Here is a 23026-nt window from a genome sequence, read left to right as displayed (position 1 = left end):
CAGAGCAACTTACATTTACATGTGCTTCCTTGGAAGAAAATCCATGACCATTGACTCCCTTATATATGCACACAGATATAGTCTAGTAAATAAATATACTGAAGTCTTGAGTTTCTAGTAAATAAATAGACCAAAATCTGCCATTAATTCTGTTGCCTACATTTTTGCTTCATTAAGTGTTGGCTGTTAAGTGAAGGTCCTGTTTTGTGGTTTTTGCTTGCATTACGACAGCAATGAACTGCAGCAGTGGAAAAAACAACAAATACTTAAATGACCATTTAGAACACAAATACATCCATTTTAATTTGAGAAAATACAAAAAGAAACATGTACAATTTATGTACAAACCTTTTGTACAAGACAGTATATTTATCAGCAGGTTATATTTGACAGAGTCAGGTAGATCAACTCAGCACCATCAATTTCTTCATTTATCCATTATCTAAAACAGTTAAAATAATTAAATCTGCTATGATAAATTCCCTTTTCCTGTAATGAATATGCCAATAATTAAATATAAATGTAATGTCCTGTAATTTTTAACTGAAAAAAAATACCTGATGGAATTTCATCTTAAGACTTAATTCCCTCATACAGTTTATTGTATACATTAGAATAAAATTGCCAGAATTCTGCAAGATGACAGTGCTATATGACATATATTAGTAAGGTTGTACTTAAAGCTGATATAGTTTAACTAAAATACTCTTGAACAAATAAGACAGATGATCATACAAACTAAAAAACTCATTTAGTGCCCCTCCTGCATCTTTCAGTCAGTGTTAATTTATTAGTCCCCATGTTTTTGTATTATTAATCCTTTGCTTTAAAGTTTCAATATGTTTTAAAACCTTATGAGTTCTACAGTTGGGCTATGCATGTGTTCACCTTTTCGCCAGTGTAGATGCCACTTTTCGCTGTAGTGGGCCTTGGAGTGTTCCTCCTTAGTCTGGCCACTGCCTGGCACAGCACTGGCATGGAGGCATAGATGGCTTGGATGTTCTCCATGCCAGTATTAGATGCCACTGTACACAAATGAATCAGCCTCTTTTTACCACATGACTGAATGATGCTACTTAGGAGACAGCACCATGGCACTTCAGACAGACTCACATGGAGAGGATATGTCTTCCCCTTCCATTATGCACACATAGACTGCATGGTACTGCATGGTACTAATAGGAATCTTGTTGCACTGGAGAAGAAAGTCAAAAAGTCAAGCTAAACAACAACCCTCACTGATCACCTTGTGGACAGACTTTAGGGGTGAAAAAACATCTCAAGTTCTAGAAAAATAAAACAATGTATATTGATTTCTTTTCTCCTAAATGAGAAATCCTGATTAATTTTTTAATATTACTATTATTATTTTCATGTTAGCTATCTCCGAAGCCTAATTTACAAAGCAAATGTAAATAAATTAATGATTGTGACTTTCATGCAAATGACTGACTTAAAAGCTGAAAAATGGAATGTAAACTTTGACATCATTAAAGAATCATTAAAGAATTCATATATATAATTTAGTATTAAAAAAAAGCTTGTACTAGCCTCCAAAAGCTTCTAAACTGTCAGTAAATGAAACCTGCTTTCACCCATTCAGCTTTTTTTGTAATGTACTGCAAGAGCTTCATTACAGGAAAAGGATCTTACATAGACAAATCATTGATGAAAAAAATAATAATATGAACTTTTAACTCCAACTATCCACTGATAGTGATTCATGATTGATTTTTAGATTAGAATTCATTTTTTCAGGCTAGCAAGTATGTCATTGACAATCCAATTTTACATACATTGTACATACATTTTTTTAAAGAAATCTACTTGCTACAAAGTGTAACATCAATGTATTCACAATTCAAAAAATCACTTCAGGACAAAGCCTAGTTGGCTGCAGTAATATCATACTACATCCAGTAGACAAACATTAAAGCGGAGATCCTTTTTCTTCTGAAAATAAAATGTGTCCTATAATGGTTAGAATGTGCACAACATACTTCACTATATATCTGTTTTTTTTCCCTTAGCAGATGGAATTTTGTCAGTGTCTTTTTGTCTTATGTCTATAACCATGTCCATTTGCTCACTGCTGACTGAGGACATTTTAAATGTCATTTTGAGTGAATTATAGATGTACGCACTTGAATATACATCAGCATGTTCCTCTGTTTCCTGAGACCTAATTTAGGTCAGCATCAACAATTACATTATCAATTCTACCCATGTAAGAGAAAGAGTAGATACAAACCATTAGCAATGACCCATCATCATGCACCTTACTGTTTGTATCCATCCATGAATCTTTTCACATTCGCTTTTAACTTGGAATTAAATTTGAGTGTACCGATATTTAAATATTAGCCGATGAAAGTTACATAGTATACTATTTTAAATACATTTAGCTACAAAGCAGTCCTCCAATGCAGCCCATGTATCAAGCATCAAAGTACGTTCCACAAAAAAAAAAAAAAAAAATGGATTGCTGAGGTTGTACCTTTTTGACTCAGTTTGTCTCCTATAACATAATATCGACATTTTGTAGACATTTTGTTTGAGCTTATTAAAGCAATGTGATATGTTCTGTTGCCAAGGGGAAAATGAACACCAAAGTAAACTGGTATGCACTGTAATCTTGGTAAGATGCATTTAAGATAATTTTAGAAATAAAGTTCTTTGATATGTATAAAAATAAGTACAAAATGATTACGCTCATATGGATAAAAAATAAGTATGTACGTACAGTATGTATAAATTTGACAGAATATTTGAAGCAAAGTTCAAAGTTCTGTTTAACATGTGTATTTGTATACCTCCCACTTAACATAAAGGCTACACACCCATTCCAGTTGTTAAGTGTAGTTCATTCTGTCCAGTCTAGTACCAGAGCAACACATTAAATTTTCAAGATTCACTTTTTTGGTGATAATTGACAACTATGATTGAGCTTGCTTTGTCCATCAGTCTAAGTCTCTCTACAGTTTTCAGGCACCATGGCTGGTCACAGAGAACATCCAAGCACATATTTCTGCCTCTGTGCCAACAGTGTGTCAGGCAGTGGCTACACTCAGAGGGAGGAACCATGGATGCCCACTTTTCGCAATATGTGGCATATTAAACCATACACATATCAATGTTCGAAGCAATACTTATTTTTGTTCTAGTGGGAGCAAATGTTAAATATGAATTGAAAGCTCAATCATAGTAGGATTATCAACATATGAGTATAGTGTGTATTTCATTCATTTTATATTAATAAAAGATCCACAGGCACAAACCTGCATTTGTGTCCTGTGCCTTTTTGAAACGAACACATTATGAGCATTAATCACACAGTTTTCCAACCACAGCAACAGCAGCAGTCAAGCATGATGGAAAGACATTGACCAAAGTAGTGCATATCCTCACAATGTATTGCCAATTTTTAAGGGCTAAGCTAGGGACAACCTTTCGCATTATTACATGAATATGGCAAATACATTCTCATATATGATGAACTGGACGGTGCATATGGATGGAAAGGATGTCACGTTCGGTCACTATATATTAGGTTGTGCACAACATGTACTCAGTTGTCAAATGAACGCCCCTGGCACACAGCATGCACGACTGAGGTCCATGCACCCCCTGTCAAGCCAACACTCATCACCCATCTCCACGAACAGGGCCTTTCGCGCTACCCTCTCAGCCAGCAGGTTCCCTTACCACTCAGCGAAAAGCAGAGACTCTATTACCCAGAGATAACCCAGCAAGCAACCCAGAGCAACATTTGATGTCTCAAGTTATTCAACATTAACTTGATTATGTTTAGTGCAAAAAGAAGCAGATGAGAGTGTGCGAAACTCAACTAGTGGGACTTTTCAGACACTTCAGACGAGGTTCTTTGGGTAATGTTAGAACGAGCTTAATGACTGTGACCCTCATCCTCCATAACACAAACCCTTCTGCACAGAGTCAGGTCACAACAGACATGAGATATTGCAAAGAATTACAGGAAGTACCTTTTTTTTTACTGTTATAACATAATTTCAAAAAGTGCTAGGGGGCTGTACAATCCTTAATTGATTGTCTTTATACATCACTATGTATACATTTATAAATTAAAAATTTCCAAAAACATGGAAGTAACATTAAAGGTATACACATGGGAGGTCCCTTCCAGTTTTCATGATCACAACAAAACCCTTGGGTTGTGGTGCAAGGGAAGTACAGTGGTATCTTCATCATCATCATCATCATCATCATCATCATCATCATCATCATCATCATCATCATCACCATCACCACCCATCTTTTATGATAGGATGTTCCAACTTCCTCCCCGCCATACAACGCCAGGCCTTCAGCATTCATCTTCGACTTCTCTGATAGGTGGAATCAGGCTGCTAGTGGATTTGTACTGATTGACTTGATTGGCCATGTGAGTGCTCATGGGCTTGATTTGAATGTTCCTTGGATAGGCGTATTGCGGTTCATCTGTAAACCATTTCTTTTCTGTGAGACAGCCAGGCACAAAGGAGGCAGGGGACAGGACAGGAAAGGACAGCATTAGTACAAAAAATACCTGCACAACTGATCCCAGTTCTCTGTTTAACAAAAAAACCTTCTTTCTATCTACAGAAGATAAATGACATTCAACAACCACAGGGTGAAAATACAGGTTGTGGGTGTCTGCTAATGCTATCTTTCCCTCTCTATAAGACAGCAAAATGTATGTAAAAGCACTTACAGCCTCTAAACACATCAAGGGACATACTGTAGGCTAAAGGAATGGGATACATCATGCTGTGTTTTTGTGTTCATTATCATGGTGGGGTCAAGCCACTCTGAAGTCCGACAAGTCGCATGACTCTGGGAAATGAGACACAGCGTGCCAAATTACAGAGGACCTAAGCCACACGTGGGACGAATTTCCGTCCTCATCCTGCTCAAGTTCCCACAGGCAGTGTCATTTCCAAGCACTGCGACATTCCTAACTCCGACTCCAACGTGAAAGTTGCTGCCGAGCGCGGCGTGTCAGCCGGCGGAGGCCTGCAGGCTGGAGTGTCAGAGCGCGCGCGTTTGATGTGAGTGCAGCTGAACCTGCCGTGGAGCAAGGAGTCAGCCACCTCGCTCCATTCCCCCGAGTTCACTACTGATACTGGCACTTGTATTGCCCTGAGCCATCCTCCGGCATGGCAAGAGTTAAGGGAACCAATTTCAGAAGCACTGGGCTTCTCATCATGTTTCCCTTTCGTACATTTTGATGAGACTTCTGCCGAGAGGACATTTAGCTGTCAACTTTCCTGAGGAAGTTTTGATTGGGCCAATCCTCAATTTAGAGTTCAGCAACTTGCAGTTTGTTACGCAAAGTGGGGAAAAGCACTCAATCTGGAGTACAGATCCTGTTTCCACTGATTCACATGGAAAATTTGGAGTTAATGAATCATCAGATTGATGTATAGGAATAATGTGCAAACACACAGACCTCTCACACAATGCAATTTGTCTACAAAACCTAAATGATACATACATGAAGAGGAAATCAAACAAATAGAGGGGGGTGTCCAGAGAAACTGATCAGATGAACTCAGGTATAGAGTTAAAAAGATAGAGGATGATCAACCACATGCAATGCTTGGGTGATCCTAAGCATGACAAGAGTTAGGCAGCAGAAGCAGCCAATTGCTTTCTACTGGAAAGCAACAGTGAAATGTGGGCATGACTTCCTCTGAAAGTAAAATCAACATCCCCTCTCATACCAGAGCTCCACAAGGACAGTTATGATTAAAATATCTCACAACAGGTGCTATATCATGCATAATCATTAACTTGCATACCTTGGCTCATTCTATTCATCCTTGTTGCACTTTAGAAAAAGAAGTGGTCTAAGTAAGTTTTACATTTCTTAAGGCAAGTAACATGTCTAAAACAAGGTTACTGACATGACCATGTCCTTTATGTTATATTGGAGTTTTAGAAAAAAAAAGGTCACATTCAGTCAAATTAGGGTTTGGGATTTTTTTCAAACAGTTCCCTAGCATTAAAGCCTTCATTTAACTACAAATGTTTTAATATCTATTTAAGTATAATATTGCTTTTTGTGAAATACCTACACACAGGAATAAGAGCATATTATTATCTGTATTCTAGTGATAGAAATTTATCTGTAATATATATATATATATATATATATATAAAAGTAAATAATACTAATGGTTATGTCTTTGTGATAAAGGATTTCTGTCTTACTCTAAAAATATCTGTAATATGTAAGATTATTTGTCATTATGTAATTTAGGTACCCTATGTTTTTCTACTAGAGAGAAGATATTTATATGCTTTAGTTTCTAAAAATAAAATGTTTAAAAACTTTCTGGAATACCTTGCAGTTGCAGGCTTTTTGGAAGGGATGGTCTTTCCAAACAACCCTGTAAAAAGCTTTTTTTTGTTCCTTCATTTGACCATTTGATCCAAAATGAATTTATTTAAAGAACCAGCACAGCTGCTGCATCTGCAAGGATCTCGGGATGTTGTGGAACCTTAATGTTGTGACATTTTATCAGCTCTACACCCGAACTAGCAAATTCAATATTACCAAAAACATAGCTAAAAAATAATCGACACAAACTAAAACATGAACATGCAATTCACTTAAAGACAAATGGAGATGAGACCACCCAGGAAGGCAATGAAAGTTCTGTTCTATTCTAACTGGACATAAGGACTTAGGCCATGTCAGAAATGTTTATAGTCATATGGACTTCTATCACTCAAATATGAGAACAAACCACAAAATAAATATTTGTATATGTTTGATATACAAATATTAGTGGATAAACACACAACCAAACATCTATAGTCAAAACATCAAGACACTTATTAGATAAATCTAAAACCATCTACCAGTACTGGAAAAAAGTGATTTTGTATACTCTAAATAAAGATAGAATTTTGCAAGGCTTGCTTTGGAAAAGCAAATTGCTTTAAAGTGGGTGATTGGTTGCATCATCATAATGGAACAGCCATATGCAGACTTGTGCTGTTATGGTTCTGAGGTAAACGTGTGGTGGACATAAGCAATGAACCAATGATTTCAATATGAGCTGGGGGCAAGAGTCACATGCACATGAGCACACAGCAAACTCACAAACAAATTAAAAAACACACATTTTCCTTTCTATTTGACATATGCTCAAAAGACAAGAAGCACGCACACACACACTCGCACACACAGGAAGCACGCACAGCACGAGGGTGAAATGGCCCACGGGGGGGCAGGGCATCTTACTTGTGTTTGTCCCGTGCCTCACGGCACTTGCTGCTGCGGTTCTGCCGGTTGGTGGCAGGGATAGAGTGAATAGAGGAGCTCTTTTTGCTGGACGAGTGGGAGGAATGAGAGGAGTGGGACAGGTTGGTGCGGGACTGGCCCGCGTTGTGGTCAAACTGCATCAGGCAGAAGATCAGGTCTGTGGGGACCAGCTCAAACTCATACGGCGGATTGGTGATGACATATCTGTGGAAGTATTAGCACATTGAATTCACTGGAAGTGTGTGACAATAACACGTAATCATCAAAAATGATTAACTTTCAGTAAAATGGCCATGATATCTTAACAGCGCCTAATCTAGCATTTTTTCTTCTTAAATGTATGTTTTGAATTGAGTAGCAAACAACCCTATATGTATGCATTACTGTACAGCAACACAACCTTTGCACCAGTCAATATATATTGAATATATGAACAGGTTAGAAAATTTAAAGATTGGAGCATGTGAAAGGGTTGTTTGGAGTGGAAACCCTTTGGAAGACACGTGGCCTGGAGCAAAGAGCTCACCTTTTTGTGCACTGGCTTGGTGTGCTTAGATGTGCATCTCTTAATCTATAGATGCCAAAGCATAGCATGTTGTATGTTTTTAATGCTTTACAAAATAAATCCCCATAGCAACCACCATCCTACAAGAGAGAAGAAAAATTAGTACTTTGGGTAGCAGTTAATACACCAAAAAAACAAAACCTGACCTGTGGAGCACATAGCCTTTTACTTTTGGACTATGTGAACCACAGAAATATCCACTGAATTTGTATGATCTGTGTGTGACCCAAAAGCTATTGTGACAGAAAAATATGGATCCCTGTTATGCAGCCTGATAATGCATGAAAAAAATACAAGGAATAGTTTGAGACAGCCCTATTTTTTCACCCAACTGCCTCTTGTACCACCGGCCCACCCCCGCACACCCACCCACACACTCATGCATTCACACAGGCGCAGTGCCTGGACCTCCTCCACAGTGGGTTCAGTTTGCATTAGCGAGTGGCGGAGGCAGTGAACACGGGGCGCCGTGCTGCTGGTGAGAGTGACAAAACGTGTCAGCTCCCCTTAAGCGCCCACTTACCCCCAAGTCTGCAAAGGGCCCGTCGTAGAGGGCCAGCTGGGCCACGCGACACCTGTCCCTGTTAGCCAGCGTCTGTGGAGTGCTGTAGCCCCCACGCAGAGCATTCTCCTCCGCCAGCAGGGCCTCCAACTCCGGCGTGGCCCCTCCCGTCACCAGCGTCCGGATCAGCGTCAGGATGTTGTCGTTGAAGTACGTCTGCCGAGATAAGGCGGGGGATACGGACAGGAGCGCCATTAGAGGAACAGCGGGAGACAGTGAGGGTTCTGGAGCTACTCCTAGCCTTGTTATCTAGACCCTGAGCTGTCGCTTCACATCGCATTCCCCAAGACGGGAAGAGACACAGGAACACAATTAAGCCAGCTGCTGTTGTTGTTGTTGTTGTTGTTTTTCTCTTCTACAACATCCATTTGATATCACCAGCCATGCTTACCAGGAGAGCATTTCACACATGGCAGTGCCAGAAGACTTCTCTTATATCAATTATCATTACTCGAACTAATTATCTTTATGTAGCTCAGATTGCAATCAGCGGGTGAGATCTAAATGTACAGCTTCACAGATGCAGTTCATCTTATATGGTAATCCATATATACAAAAATGAAACAATTAATAATAATAAGTTTTAGTACAGAGAAGAAAATCAAGACAGAAAATTTCAGGTCAGTCTGTGCTTTGTCACCTTGTTATTACAGTACAGAGCTGACACCCATCCACTCCTCGACATGATTGCATGGTGCTGACTATGTATTGTTGCCAGAGCCAGATACCTCTCTCTCTCTCTCTCTCTCTCTCTCTCTCTCTCTCTCTCTCTCTCTCTCTCTCTCTCTCTCTCTCTCTCTCTCTCTCTCTCTCTCTCTCTCTCTCTCTCTCTCTCTCTCTCTCTCTCTCTCTCTCTCTCTCTCTCTCTCTCTGTGTGTGTGTGTGTGTGTGTGTGTGTGTGTGTGTGTCAGGAGCTGGCCTGAGAGGAATGTGCTATTCGGACTGTGCGCCAGAATGACACCTCTTCAGAATCCTGACAGCACCATTCAGCTGAATGATGGATGAGAACTGTGTATTAGGCAGCTTCACCTTTGCCCAGAGTGCAGCGCACTTGAAGACTGCTTTGTTCTAACTTCACTCAGAGTGAAAGGGCCGGGAATGAAGCCATCGTGCGGATAAGGGGGTAGCAGTGGTCACAGGTAAGGGAGAAAAGAAGGGTGAAGAAAGAAGGAGAGGAGAACATGCTCATCTCTCCCTCTAACCAAGATGACATTGTTTAGAGATTAAAGCTTTTGGACCTCTTAGGAAGCCACCTTGTGTGTCAGGGCATGCCATTACAGAGAAGTCGAGCACTTACCTTGTTAAAAGATCTAATAAGCCTTTTGAAAGTTCATTGCATGACACATTATATGAAGAGTCTTGGCAACAACTTTCCTTTTGATGTCACTGCAGCTGACAGTACTGTCTGATCAATGTGGCGTTTCATTTATGAACCTCTGCCTAGCAGTAACACTGGAGTCCTACATCTAAGCGCAGTACAGTCTGAGGCTGCTTCTCTCCTATGCACTGTTTCAGAGGATTAGCTTCCACAGATCAGGAGACACCTTCATGTAATTCTGCATAACACCCCATGATGGGAGAAAAATGTAACTCTGCTAAAGCTTCTGACAAGGCACTTTGTTCACTCTATCATTAAGCTCTTTAACAGAGTACACACACAAACCTTGCTGACAATGCAAATCACTTTGTAATAGCAGTAAAAGTCAAAGATTGAAAAATGACATTCATTTTATTCCTTTATTTTCTATTCCATAATGAATAAAAGGCAAAACAGCTCAATAGTTTAGTCATATTTAAAACTAGACATTTAGCAACTTTCTCCCTCCTTCAATTAACTTCACGTATATAGTCACACATTTTCCACATTAGAAATAATGTTGTTTTTAATTAACTCCAAGAAATGCCAGTATTATCATGACCGTACTTATCCACATGCACATACATAATACCCAACTACGTTCTGGTTTAAAAGCAACACCTTACTGTTATGCAGTTGCCCTCTGGTGAATTAAAAAAAAATGTTTGGATGAACAAAAAAGTTACTGCCATTACATCTAACTGTATATGTGAGTGGGAGGAGCTGTGCTACCACTTTGTGAGTGACATATTTGTGGGTGCTCTGTATTAAACTCACAGCACTCATGAGGGAGTCTAGCACACTGACAGCGAAGGCAGTACCGCAAGCAAACGGCTGGGTCAGGTACAGCTCCGTATCCGGGTCATCATCATCGTCTTGGTCCAGGAATTGAACATTTGAGTCATTCACTGTGGCACAGAGAAACATCATTAAAACCGATGCTAAAAGCAGGGCAACCATTTTATTGACATGCCAAGCGCAAGAGCTTATAGACACGCCATGTGATTTTCCAACAGAGGAAGTTTAGTTAACCTACTTTAAATAACCTATCCCAGTATTGAACAGCTGCTTGAATGCTGTACATGTTGTGCCCATATTTGAGATAACAGTGAAAATAATGATGAAACAAACAATGAAATAAACAACCATGCACTTCAAAGATCATGCAGTTTGAAAGAACCAACAATTTTCAATAACCTAAAAAGAAGATTTTTAAAAAGCAAGTAAACATATCTGGAATACAGCACTACTGTACCTGAAAAGTGTGCACCATGAATAGTTTTGCAAAGTATTTGCAATATGACAATTCATTTTCAGCTAAAACCAAATACATAAGCTATGGAATATATCATAAGTAAAAATAGCAATGAAAAGCATAATCAGTGAGGAATGATTGTTATTCCAGTATTGTCAACAAAATCTACTTATATATGTCTCCTACTAATGAGGACAGGCAGGTATAATATAAGTTCACAAATACAAGCAAAAATATTCTGCACCACTGGCAAATTTGGAAAGAAAATCTGCAGATTTAGTTCAACAGCAGCAGCACTGACTGAGGGCAATTTAGTTTAACTTCAGCAGTGGCAGTGAATATTTGAGTATTTAGTTAAACTACAATAGCAGTGAGTATTTAATGGTATTTAATTGAACTACAATGGCATTGTGTATTTGATGGTATTTATTTTAATTTCAACAGCAGTTAGTATTTGAGTGTATTTAGTTTAACTACAATGGCAGCAAGTATTTGAAGTATTCCGTTAAACCACAGCAGCAGTGAGTATTTGAGGTATTCCGTTAAACCACAGCAGCAGTGAGTATTTGAGGGTATTTTCTCGAGTAGCCAGTGTCTGGAGGAAAGAGGCTGAAACCCATTTCTGTTTAGTTTCACACGGGGCTTTGTGTTACCCCTCTTCAATATGTATGCTTCAGAGATTAGGACCAGCTCCAAAAGAAATAAATAAAAATAAACAGCTTAAAGGAAGGTTTTATCTGCAGGGCTTTTTCTTTTTTTCCCTTTTTTTTTTTGAATTTGATTTCTTTCCAGACTTCCTGTGAGCTGTGGAAGAGAAACGTCAGTCTTTCAGACAGGCTTCTGATGAACACGAGCCTGGGCTCCAGAAATGAACTGCAGGGAGATGCTATGGAAGCAGCCACAAGGACAGACTAGTGTGATCAAAGGCCTAGCGATGCTCACAGAGGCGGGAGGAGGGGGAAAAAAAATCATAAAAAAAAGTCCAAAACAAGACAGTCAATTTCAACCAGAACCGAGAATAAAAAATGTGTTCAAAGTGATGCCATGGGAGTAGGCCTCGTCTGCAGCCACAGAAATCAAGACAAGCCAATGGAGGAGGCAGTGGCACAACGGCGCAGCAGAGGACAGAGACACCGCTTACCCAGCTCTGTTATCATTTGTATGTTGATTCCATTGTTTTTTTCCTGACTGAATGAAACCAAAGGCAGTAGTTTGCCAGGCTTAGCTAATGACGATAAAACAGTGTTGGGGGGGGGGGGGGGGGGAACTGTTACTGAAACAAGTTCAAAGGCAGACAAAAAAGGAAGAGCATAAATGAGAGAGTCATCATGTCAACAGTGGGATTAGAAATCTAAAAAGGTCCAGTATCTGCCTCAAGGGAGCCACAGTGTCTGTAAGTGCAGAAAGAGAGATCAGCCATCTGCGCCTAACTGGTAAACAGGGCCTACCTCCATGATGGGTGGGTTTTAGGTTTTCGTTGCTATAGCGGCAAGGTATATGAAAAAAAAAAAGGCAAATGTAGGCAAACACCTAAAACAGGTCTATTTTCATTTTTGCTCATGTGGTGTTTCTCACTTTTTAGGCTGCTCTGATAGCACTGAGATTATGCGTATCATATTTGGGATTTTGGAAGGCCTCATGGGTGGTGTCTGATTGCTGCGGCCATTGGAATCGGAGCGGCGAGGTGTGCGATGCGTCAAAGGCCCCTCCACTGTAGTGCGCTGTAATTGGGTCAGCAGAGAGCTGGAGTGGCAGGTCCCGCATGCTTTAGTGCCCTCTGAGATCTGAAACTTTCATGAGTCCCCCTGCCCTGGGAATACTGCCACCGTCACTGTTATTAATACATGGACCCACTTTACAACATGCTTTTTGCCTCCTTTGCAATCAGGCCCTATGTTTGTGCATCGGAGGGGCTATTGTTAAGCACATGGCTTTGACCTGTTCTGCTGAATATTCCAGGACACCATGCATGGCATGACAGACATACATCAGGCACAATGGCACTGAGACATAAAGGTGTGGCTGTCAGGCATTCATTTAGATTCTAATCACATTCAACTTTGACATGGTAGCAGTATGACTCCACTGCTCACCTAATTCAGTTATGATTGGGATGTTAGAGCCTGTAGTGACAGAACCCTGGCGGACCAAGCCGTGCACGGGACTATTGTCTGGAGAAGACCTTTCCATGCCAGGAGGTGTGAAACCTGAAGGAGACAGGAAAGGGGAAAACAATCAGTCCATCTAATCAGTGTATAATATCTGATGTCATAGTAATAGTTACATACACAGTGGCTGCAGACATCTGTATAATTAGCAACTGCGTTAGCTGCATTCTTTGGCTGCTAGTGTCAGCAGGAGGAGTGGAGCATGACAGGAAGCAGCGCACTGTCTGCGCTGCAGAGGAAGGAGTGGCAGCACTGCACGGAGCGGCAGCCGGTGGCAGTCGGAGAAGCATGCAGGGGCGCCAGCGGCAGCCTTGAAACACTGTAGCACTGCAACGCGCCTTTTAGAGGTCAGCGCAGACATATTTAGCATTTGCTGCCTTCCATCAGCTGGCAGATATAAATTTTATATGTTGTTCATTTTGTTACCATAAAATTGGTGAAGTGGATCCTGAAAACCTTTTATGTGAAAACGCGATTCGGAGCCATGAAATACAAGCGGCAGTGACAGGACTATGAATTCACATGACTTGACACTTTTGCATTTGCTCAAGCTGACAAGTAAACACCTTAAATCAGTAATGCCATATGCATAATGCATCAGGCCTGTTTTGACATCCATCATTTAGTGCTGACTAGAGAAAAATGCAAGCGTATAGTTTCTTTCTTTTTTTTCTGAACAGCGGCAAACATAATGTGAGGAATGGATTCGGGTCACAAAGTTTTAAAAGAAGCATGGCATTTTGTGCGCTCAGCGCGCTTCTGCACCAGATGCAGATGCGAGAAAAGGAGACACTACGCTTGCCCACTTTCCCCAAATTTCACATTCTGAACAAAATAATTCTCCTGTTGTTTACACTGTTGACACATCACATGAACAATGACAGAGCGAGTCAAGCTTCTCGCTGGGAAGCTACACTACCAAATGGGTACCCTTTTCGTAATGTCTGTGAAATGTGACTCTCACTTTTCACAACAAAGCCAGGAGGGTAGTACTACCGTTAACACTTCCACTATTGAACATGAACCTGAACTGCAGCATACAGCATGCTCTAGTGAAAAGCTTCACACCAGGGCCATACCATATCCGCGCTGGTTTCTGTTAGGTGGGAGAGGCCATTTTCCGTTAGATTAACTCAAAAATATCACACTGAATGACAATTTTACAATGGAGGACAAAACAGCAAAAATATATTTTATGGACTTTAAAATCTACTGTATATACTATGTATGCACTCATTCCCCCCTAGTTTTTTGAATAAACGTGTAGGCTACATAATAGTTACACTCAGGCATAGAGTAAGTATGAGAAATTATATTTGTATATTTGTTGTAAGAGTTTTCATATGGTATGATATTTGTCATGAAATTCTGTTTTACAAGCAGGTGATTTTATAAACAGGATCAGTTAAATAGAAATATCTTGTAATATTTAAAATATATTATTATTATTATTATTAAATGTTGAAAACCTCACTATTATTTGTTTGTGGTCTAAAAGAATTTGAAATGCTTGTATCTAACTCCAATCACACACACAGTTACACACACAGTTACACACACACACACACACACACACACACACACACACACACACACACACGATTTTAAATGTGCACAGTATTAAATGAACAGTGGACTGTTCTCCTTCATCTTCTCCTTTAGCATTTACAGAAGCATATACCCGGTTATGTGAGGTCTACTGCAGTGTTACTAAGTTTTTCAGACTTATCAAAAAATATATGTACAGTGTAAAATTAAATTAATATATTAAATGAATTATAGACTATATGCAATGATGATCATGCATCATATTCAAATTAGAAATTAAGACTTGGAACTAGCCAGTGTAATTGACTATCTGGCTACCTGGTTATCATGGAGCCTAATGTGCCATTAAATCACACTTTGCACATAACACATTGTACAACAAATTAAAGTGGTCCTGTAATTGTTTCCTTCACTGGTAAGTATGGTTCAGGTATAATAATAATGGAATAATAATGCTTAATTAATTATTAACCATATATATAACCATTATTATTTGTAGTTGTGGGGGGACAGAGGTATGCAGAAGGTAAGGCAGCTTATATATATATATGTATATATATGTGTGTGTGTGTGTGTGTGTGTGTGTATATATATGTATATATATGTATGTGTGTATGTGTGTATATATATATATATATATATATATATATATATATATATATATATATATATATATATATATATACATATATATACATACATATATACATACATACATGTACATATATGTATATATATATTTATTCAAATAATGTGTGTGTGCGCATATATATATATGTATATGTATATATATATATATATATATATATATATATATATATATATATACATACACATATATACACACACACACAGATGGATGGATGGATGGATGGATGGATGGATAGATAGATAGATAGATAGATAGATAGATAGATAGATAGATAGATAGATAGATAGATAGATAGATAGATAGATATAAGCTGCCTTACCTTCTGCATACCTCTGTCCCCCCACAACTACAAATAATAATGGTTATATATATGGTTAATAATTTTATCAAAAAGTTTTAAGCTGCTACGAAGCTGAGTCATGTCTGCAGTGATTAAATAGATGGCTTTTTTTTCTGTGGGTGCAGGGCTTGAAAATAGGGCCTCCCCCACAGAAACACACGCCCTCAGGCATGTCTCGCTTTACACTTCCCTGTACCTTTCCCCTGGCAATAGGCTTGCTGATTTAGTCATTTACACCTTTTTCTTCAGATTCAACACCCTGCACTAAGCTGCTAAGTTGTCTGACAGTGGGGTAGAGAAATGTTGCAGGATGATGTAGTTTTGGGAAATATATACATGTCCTATATTAAGAAAGAAAAAAAAAACATCAGTACGCAATATTTGATAATATGTGTTAAGTTTAAAAATGTAAGTAAAGCATCCGTACAGAAAACATGTTTATGTAGTACTACCTATTGTTATTAACTTTTAAATATCTTATTTGAATAAATAGCAAAATAGGTCACTGACTCGACAAGCTCTCGTCACTTGTGAGCCTACTAATGAAATAAACCTACACTACCTGCTGCTCTTCTGCAGCTCATGCCAAATATTTCGATGATCTCCTGGAGGGGGCAGTAATGACAGTGTCATCTTGCGTGTCTCCCACAAACAGGACATGCTAGGTCTATTATCGGTCATGTGAGGGGAACCTGGTCTTCACAAACGAAAAGTCACCACCGAGCAACAAAGCACACCCTGCTTATTCTCGCGCACGCCTCTACCAGATGCTGTCACCTCCGAGCTTCAACTCCATCTCGCCGTGCAGAAGTGTCACCTCGGTAACGGCTGAAATCTTAATTGTTGTGGGCCAGCCTGTGTGGGCTGTGTAATTTGCGTAATGAAGAGCAGCTGAAGAAGCATGGCTGCTGATTTGTACTGCCTGCTTAATGATGATGAATCCTGATGGGCACAAGAGGGTTACATGTTTATCTGAATGCATAAACAATCTGTTCAACTCAATTTGTCGGCAAACAAATCTGCCGCAGCCCTGCTAATGGAGGCAAATACTGCACAGTCTGCAATGGGATATTTGGGGTGTTTAGCAGTGCTTTGATTAGACCGGAGACGATACCCACATGCACACAAGGAGCCAGGAAAGTGTCGCAGTACACTGAAGGATGACTAATTACTTCAGTAAACACTAGAAGTATAACAAATAAAGAATACTATGTAAGGTAATAGTATTGATGTAAAAAAAAATCTCTAATGTTCCTGTGTTTATCTCTTGGTCATTCATTTGTAATCTAGCCATTCTTTGTTTTTTGTTGGAAATGCCTCTTTTAGGTTTCCTAGGAGATGACTAGGGGCCCTTTTGTCTTTTAAAGCCCATAGCAATCAGCAAGTTTTGCAACCTAGCAGACTGATGCTGCGGAGGGACATTCTAGCTGCCATCCAAGTCCCCTCAGGCTGTGAGATGAAGTGTCCTGTGCTACTCTTTACCTTGGGAATTAGCCTGCAAGACCCCAATGCTGTCATCAAACTGCATAGATTTGATGTTGAGTGATGCCAAGATGCATTCCTTGTCCTGCAGTGAAGCATCGTCGATATTGTTCTGATTGGCTGACAGGATAACGCACATGTCGCAGAGGTTGATGTTGACAGCCCTTAAATCAGCTCGACTTAATGGCGTACCCTTCAGCCACGAGAGAAAGGAAGACAGAGAGAGAGAGAGAAAGATGGAGAAAAACAAATTAAAGATTGAACTGTGGAGCTGTGGGAAATTAGTTAACAAGTATACTTTTTTCCAAGGCAGTGACATTCAGTTGATCTAACTATGCACTGGGGGATGTGGAGATGTTCTCTAATCTAAAGGGTAGCCACTGCTGACGGCGTTTTGGGTCCACTTTTAATATTCAGTCAAACCAGTGATAACGAGCTCTAAAGCAGGCAGCTGGGCCAGTGCTTCACACAATCGCTGAGAGAACCTGGCACCAGGAGCGCATCAGCACAGAGAGCGAGAGACTGCCTAGAGACGCATCAGCACAGAGAGAGAAACTGCCTAGAGACGCATCAGCACAGAGAGAGCGACTGCCTAGAGATTCGATGCATTCAACGCGCACATTATTCAGGTTTATCTCCCAAAGCAGGCTTATTGCTGTGCTGTTTAAAAACTCACTTTGTGTCATCCTGTTTGTCTGAGTGCATTTGTGGTGTACTCACGGGTAAGATGGAGACCTTGGGGAAGTTGTGTAGAGTTTCCCATTCTCTCCTCAGGTAATCCAGTGAGCCCACAAACACAATGTGTTTCAGCTCATGGTAATGGAAGTTACTCGCTCTTAAAGGCATCACCAAGTTTCTTAGGCCTACTAAAGCGGACGTGACATCTCCAAATATACAGACCACGACATGTCCACTCAGAACTGTCATAGAGGCCTCACTTCGTGTCTGTGGAGAGAAACCCAAAAAGAAAGGCAACACCATCACAAGCGACCAGCCAAAAGAGAAGCTGCTCTGAGCTAAGAGCCAGTCCTCCAGTCTGTCAGTCAATTCACCAGACAGACAGAGTAAGAGGGTTAGAGAGCAAGGGAGCTAAAGCATGTACAAGCAGAAAGTCTGAGAGAGAAACTGTTGTTAGGGGAAAGTGTAAACTCTAAAAGAGAATGAAAATAGGATTCCTTTGGGTATTATACATGCCTAAATATAAATGCATGTTCCAAGTGAAATGTGACTTTAATCATTTGAATCTGACTAAATGAGAAATAGAAAAGAACAATGGATAGTTTCTCTACATAAAATAAACAAGTAAGGACAATCAAAGAAAGATTTTAAGAAAGGTTACTAAACTCACATATTTGAGTTTACTCTCTAACTCAACTTCAGATTTATTTCACATAAGGGACTACATAAACTTTCTTAGGAACAGAATGGGCTCACAGTGGTCTCTTGCATTTCTGCATGTGTGCATGCGTGTGTACGTGTGTAATGTTACTCGTCCACTTCAATTAGCAGACATGTGTCAGGTCTGTGATATGTGTGTAGTGCAGAACAGTACCCACCAGAATAACCTTCTCTATGTCTTTGGATGGACACCAGTGAAACATTCCAGTGGAATCATATCTCTTCACATTAACATCCATGCTCTCCATCTGCTCATTTCCCGGAATAAGCAGAGGGTCATGTCTACACAGGCAAGAGAAGAGACAACACACAAAATAACATTACCCTCAAGATCACAGGACAAGAGAGACATGCAATAAAATGCTCGCAGAGCTCAAGATGATTGAATTTCTGTCTCATTTTCATGATTGCAGCAGTCTCAAGCTGTCTCGCTTTCCTCTCACAGCAGTCTAGCCGCAGGTGCTGCTAGCCCATTGGAGAAGAAAAACCTACTTTTAAGCCATAGGAACGGTCTTAATTATTATTGTATTCACTGTAATTGTTTATTCACTGTATTCACTGTAATTGTTTAAAATGTAAATACTAAAACTACATAAATATTAAAACTACATACAAAAATGAGTTTATAGCAGTGATTCATTTTCATACATGGGTGAACTATATTATTCACACTATATAGTATTCCTTATAATACATTAAAAATAAATACACATTTCCTAAAGGTTAATAAAATTCACATTTTAGGAGTAATCTAAGTTACCAAAGTGAGAAAAAAAAAATCATTACTTAAATACACTGTAATGCCGAGGTGAATTCTGACCTGTGGTGAGTTTAGCAAAATTCTGAGGGAGATGAATGGACCCCATCTAACTCTAACTAAGCACTGGACATAATAAATGCTCTTCAATATGAATGACCAGGATATGCACAACAACCACAAAGAACAACCACAGAGAACGAGTCTGCAGGTTAGTTATGCCACTGTGCAAGAGTTTGTGAAGGCTTTTAGGAGATCACGGCTACACATGGTAGTGACCTCTAGCGTAATTTGAGGCAGCTGGATGCTCTGCATTGTTCTTGCAAATGCCTTTATCACTAACAAGAGCTTTGGTACCGACAGTAAACAAACCTTATCATGGTTACGGCAAATATGTACAAGACAAGGGTTTCCTTCTGAGGAGGTATCTTATCTTTTAATAGTGACATTAATCAAAAGGCCGTCCCAGGGTACATCTCTGCAGCAGCCCCTGCACTGGAAGTCCAGCAGCTCTGCGGTGACAAGGCCCATCAGTGTCAGAGCAGATTCCCGCAGTGCACTGCGTCCCGCTGCCTGCCGTCAGAGCGCCTTCCCCGGTGACAGCACTGCAGCGTAAGACAACGAGCACGAGCACCGCGCTGACTGAGTGGCACCAGAATGGAATGCCAATTACTGGCTTTTACCCTGCACCACCCCCGAAGAGCTGCGTCCAACAGTAAAAGCTTTAACAGGGCCACACTTTAAATATTTTAGGAATTTGCCCAATCACATTTCGCTCTCCTGAACTGAAGGCCATTAATGTTTCAGAAAAGTGTCACGACCAAACAGGCTAAACTACAGGCAGTGCAGCTGCATGGCTGAGGCTGATCTGGTGGAACAGTGACCATGAAAAAGGTCCTGCTACTTTGTTAGCTCTGACGCTAGAGCTGGCGTAAATTTAGTGCACCGGATCACTGCACTGGCCCGAAAGCAATCCTAAGTGATGTTCTGTACCAGAGGAAGACAGGCTTTCCTCCATGTATATGGGGACATTGCATGGTTGGAGTTAGTGGGGGAAAAAAGACAAATGCGCACATAGCTGCCATTTGAGGGCTTTTTGTAGCAGCATTACAACCTCTCACGACCACATTTCTCATCATTACGGTCATAACTATTTTTCCACTGTATGTTTCACACCATAGGATTTCTAATGCTGATCCCAACATTTCATAAGGCATAGAACCCACTTGACACATATTAATAACAGATAACCTATTAAGGAATTTAAAATGTAATAAATCACAGCAGAAACATAAAAACCTAACCACATGCCTGATTACTTCAGCTGTACTGTGTCAAAACCAACATGGTAGCATATGACATTTTTCATGCATTTGGCCTCATAACGTCCATCACACGTTTCTGTGCGATTCCATCATTTATGAGAGCACTTTGGGAGAAATTCCACAGGACACACGTCAAGAGACCATAACGACGTCAACAGGCGTGCGTGGAACAGTGTGCGGAGCGAGGCACGGTGCGGAGCGAGGCGCGGAGCAGCATGGGTAGGAAAGTCTGCCTTTGAGCTAATAGCCCGAGGCCAGAGCGCTCGGCCTCCTCACGGCTCGCCGGCTGAAGGGGAACACACTCCTCCTCTGTGAACACTTTCACACAGCTTTCATAAGTAATTCCCTCAAACTCACATTAGTCTGTATCAACCAGTGTTCATCACTGGCAGACTGGACTGCTACACCGGTCTTCCCCCTGGCCTACACAACAAGGCCTATAAACTGCTTTTCTAACATCAGTGTAAGAGTTTTCCCCTAAACCAGAGGAGGAACTGTCCTAAAGATGGCTCTGTCTAAAAGCAGTCTGTACTGATACTTTAGATTTAAATATTTTACTAAAAAAATAAAAATAGTAAAAAATCACATCACATCATATACCCAAGTATACAAGGTCTATTCCCACTCCGCTCCTTAGGACAGCATAACACTGGCTCTATTAGGCTGAATGATACAATGGGAGCAACAGCATTATGAGAGTTCAGCCCTCTAGAAAAATAAACCTCTCCGCTCATTTAAATAAACTAACTAAAATGCCTCTGCTTTAAGAATGTGGAATAACAAAAATGGAAAGAAAAAAAACAGCAGAAAAGTGCTGGCAGCAAACGTCTCATGCACGGATGAGTAAAACAATTTCCAGAAAACTCTGCTGATGTGTCTATATGGTGGTGCGTGTTCACGCTTTCATTCCTTAATTTATTACACCATTACTGCATCTCTGCCAGTTACTTTCTACTTGACTAAAGTCTGTTTCCTCGTGCTGTTTTGTTCACCTGTTATGTGTTCCCATCTTATGAATTTGCCACTGCAGTGAATGTCTCTTATTTCATGCATGTGATGTTGTTCAAGTGACAAAAAACAACAGAATATTATGACAACCATGCTTGCTCTTTTATGTCATTGACTGCCCCTCTATTAATTTCCAGAATAATGAATGATGAGACCTTACCCTCAATTCAAATATTTGCCTAATGATTCAAGCAAATTAATTTACATCAATAACATTTAAAGCATATGAATAGACCTTGTTCCAATTAGGCAAAACATAGTTTAGAAACAATTTAGTGGCTGATGATAATTATAGTGTGCAGAGAAAATAATTTCTGATGATATGATGTACAGAATGATAACTAAAAACAATCTATCTCTCTCTCTCTCTCTCCTGACTAGGTTTGAACTGCCAACACCCCTTCCCTCAGTCCACACTGCAATAATGTTTGATTTCTGAAAATATCACTTTAAAAACCTCTCAATTAGCATATTCCCATTGACGAGCTCGGGCTGTGGGCAGGTGCTAATAACAGCGAAAACATTTAGCGTTTTTACACCCCATCTGAATATTTCATTATATGCTGCATGTTTCACCACTCACTCCACAAACCCCTGTCACTTCAATCTCCCCTACACGCACTGACTGCCACTGCACACCTCTGCCTGGCTAGCTGCGGCTCAGCCGCTGTCAGCAGAGCCTGCCAGTCACACAGAACAACACTCCACTCCACGCCACTCCAAGCCAGCAACATGACACGACTGCCACGGCTGGGGATCGCAGCAAACGCGCCGCCACCTCGCCACAATTACACATGTCTCTGCCCTATCGGAGAGGCGCAGCGAACTGCGCTAATTTCGGCGAGGGGCATGCGTGCAGGAGCACCCAAGTGCACCACACTGCCTGAGTGGCACATCTGATTTAAAGTAAGCCATCTATATTTACGCAAAAAAGGCACGGAATGTAGCAGAGAGCCTTTAGTCAGATTCTGCATGAGTGGGTTTCTTGTTGTCTGTTAAAGCCCGAAGACAAGACCGAAGGATGAAGAACGTACAGCATATGAGCGTCTCAGCTCGTAAAAAGAAAGGGGTGCTTTTGGCTGAAATGCATTCAGAAGAAATTCCTCTCAGAAGAATACCATGTAGCTTATAAATAAAAGAAAGTTTATACTTTAAATGGTGTGTCCAGAGCAGTGGCCTAGATGTGCTTTTGGAGAGGGAGAGAGGCAGTTTGAAACGGAGCCGGAGTTACCCTCAGAGTCGGACTTAGCTGCTTTTCAAACAGTGTTTAGCTATTCCAGCCCCTCACTCGCCAGCCACAGCTCGCCAATCCCTACCC

General features: G+C 40.4%; 1 protein-coding gene across 1 annotated transcript in view; it reads right to left on the bottom strand.

Annotated features, from left to right (window-relative positions):
* Positions 1-277: 277 nt before the first annotated feature.
* kcnma1a (potassium large conductance calcium-activated channel, subfamily M, alpha member 1a) overlaps positions 278-23026 on the bottom strand; it is a 132206-nt gene continuing 109457 nt past the window's right edge. Inside the window, 10 exon segments of the mRNA XM_027013091.2 lie at positions 278-4494; positions 5820-5848; positions 7271-7495; positions 7818-7936; positions 8380-8574; positions 10553-10683; positions 13124-13237; positions 17221-17413; positions 17941-18165; positions 18777-18900. Coding sequence (XP_026868892.1) covers positions 4343-4494; positions 5820-5848; positions 7271-7495; positions 7818-7936; positions 8380-8574; positions 10553-10683; positions 13124-13237; positions 17221-17413; positions 17941-18165; positions 18777-18900 — 1507 coding nt within the window. The 3' untranslated portion in view covers positions 278-4342.

This window comes from Electrophorus electricus, chromosome 11 (genome assembly GCF_013358815.1).
Source record: "Electrophorus electricus isolate fEleEle1 chromosome 11, fEleEle1.pri, whole genome shotgun sequence".
In the NCBI taxonomy this organism is placed as follows: Eukaryota; Metazoa; Chordata; class Actinopteri; order Gymnotiformes; family Gymnotidae; genus Electrophorus; species Electrophorus electricus.
This window is presented reverse-complemented; position numbering and strand designations above follow the sequence as displayed.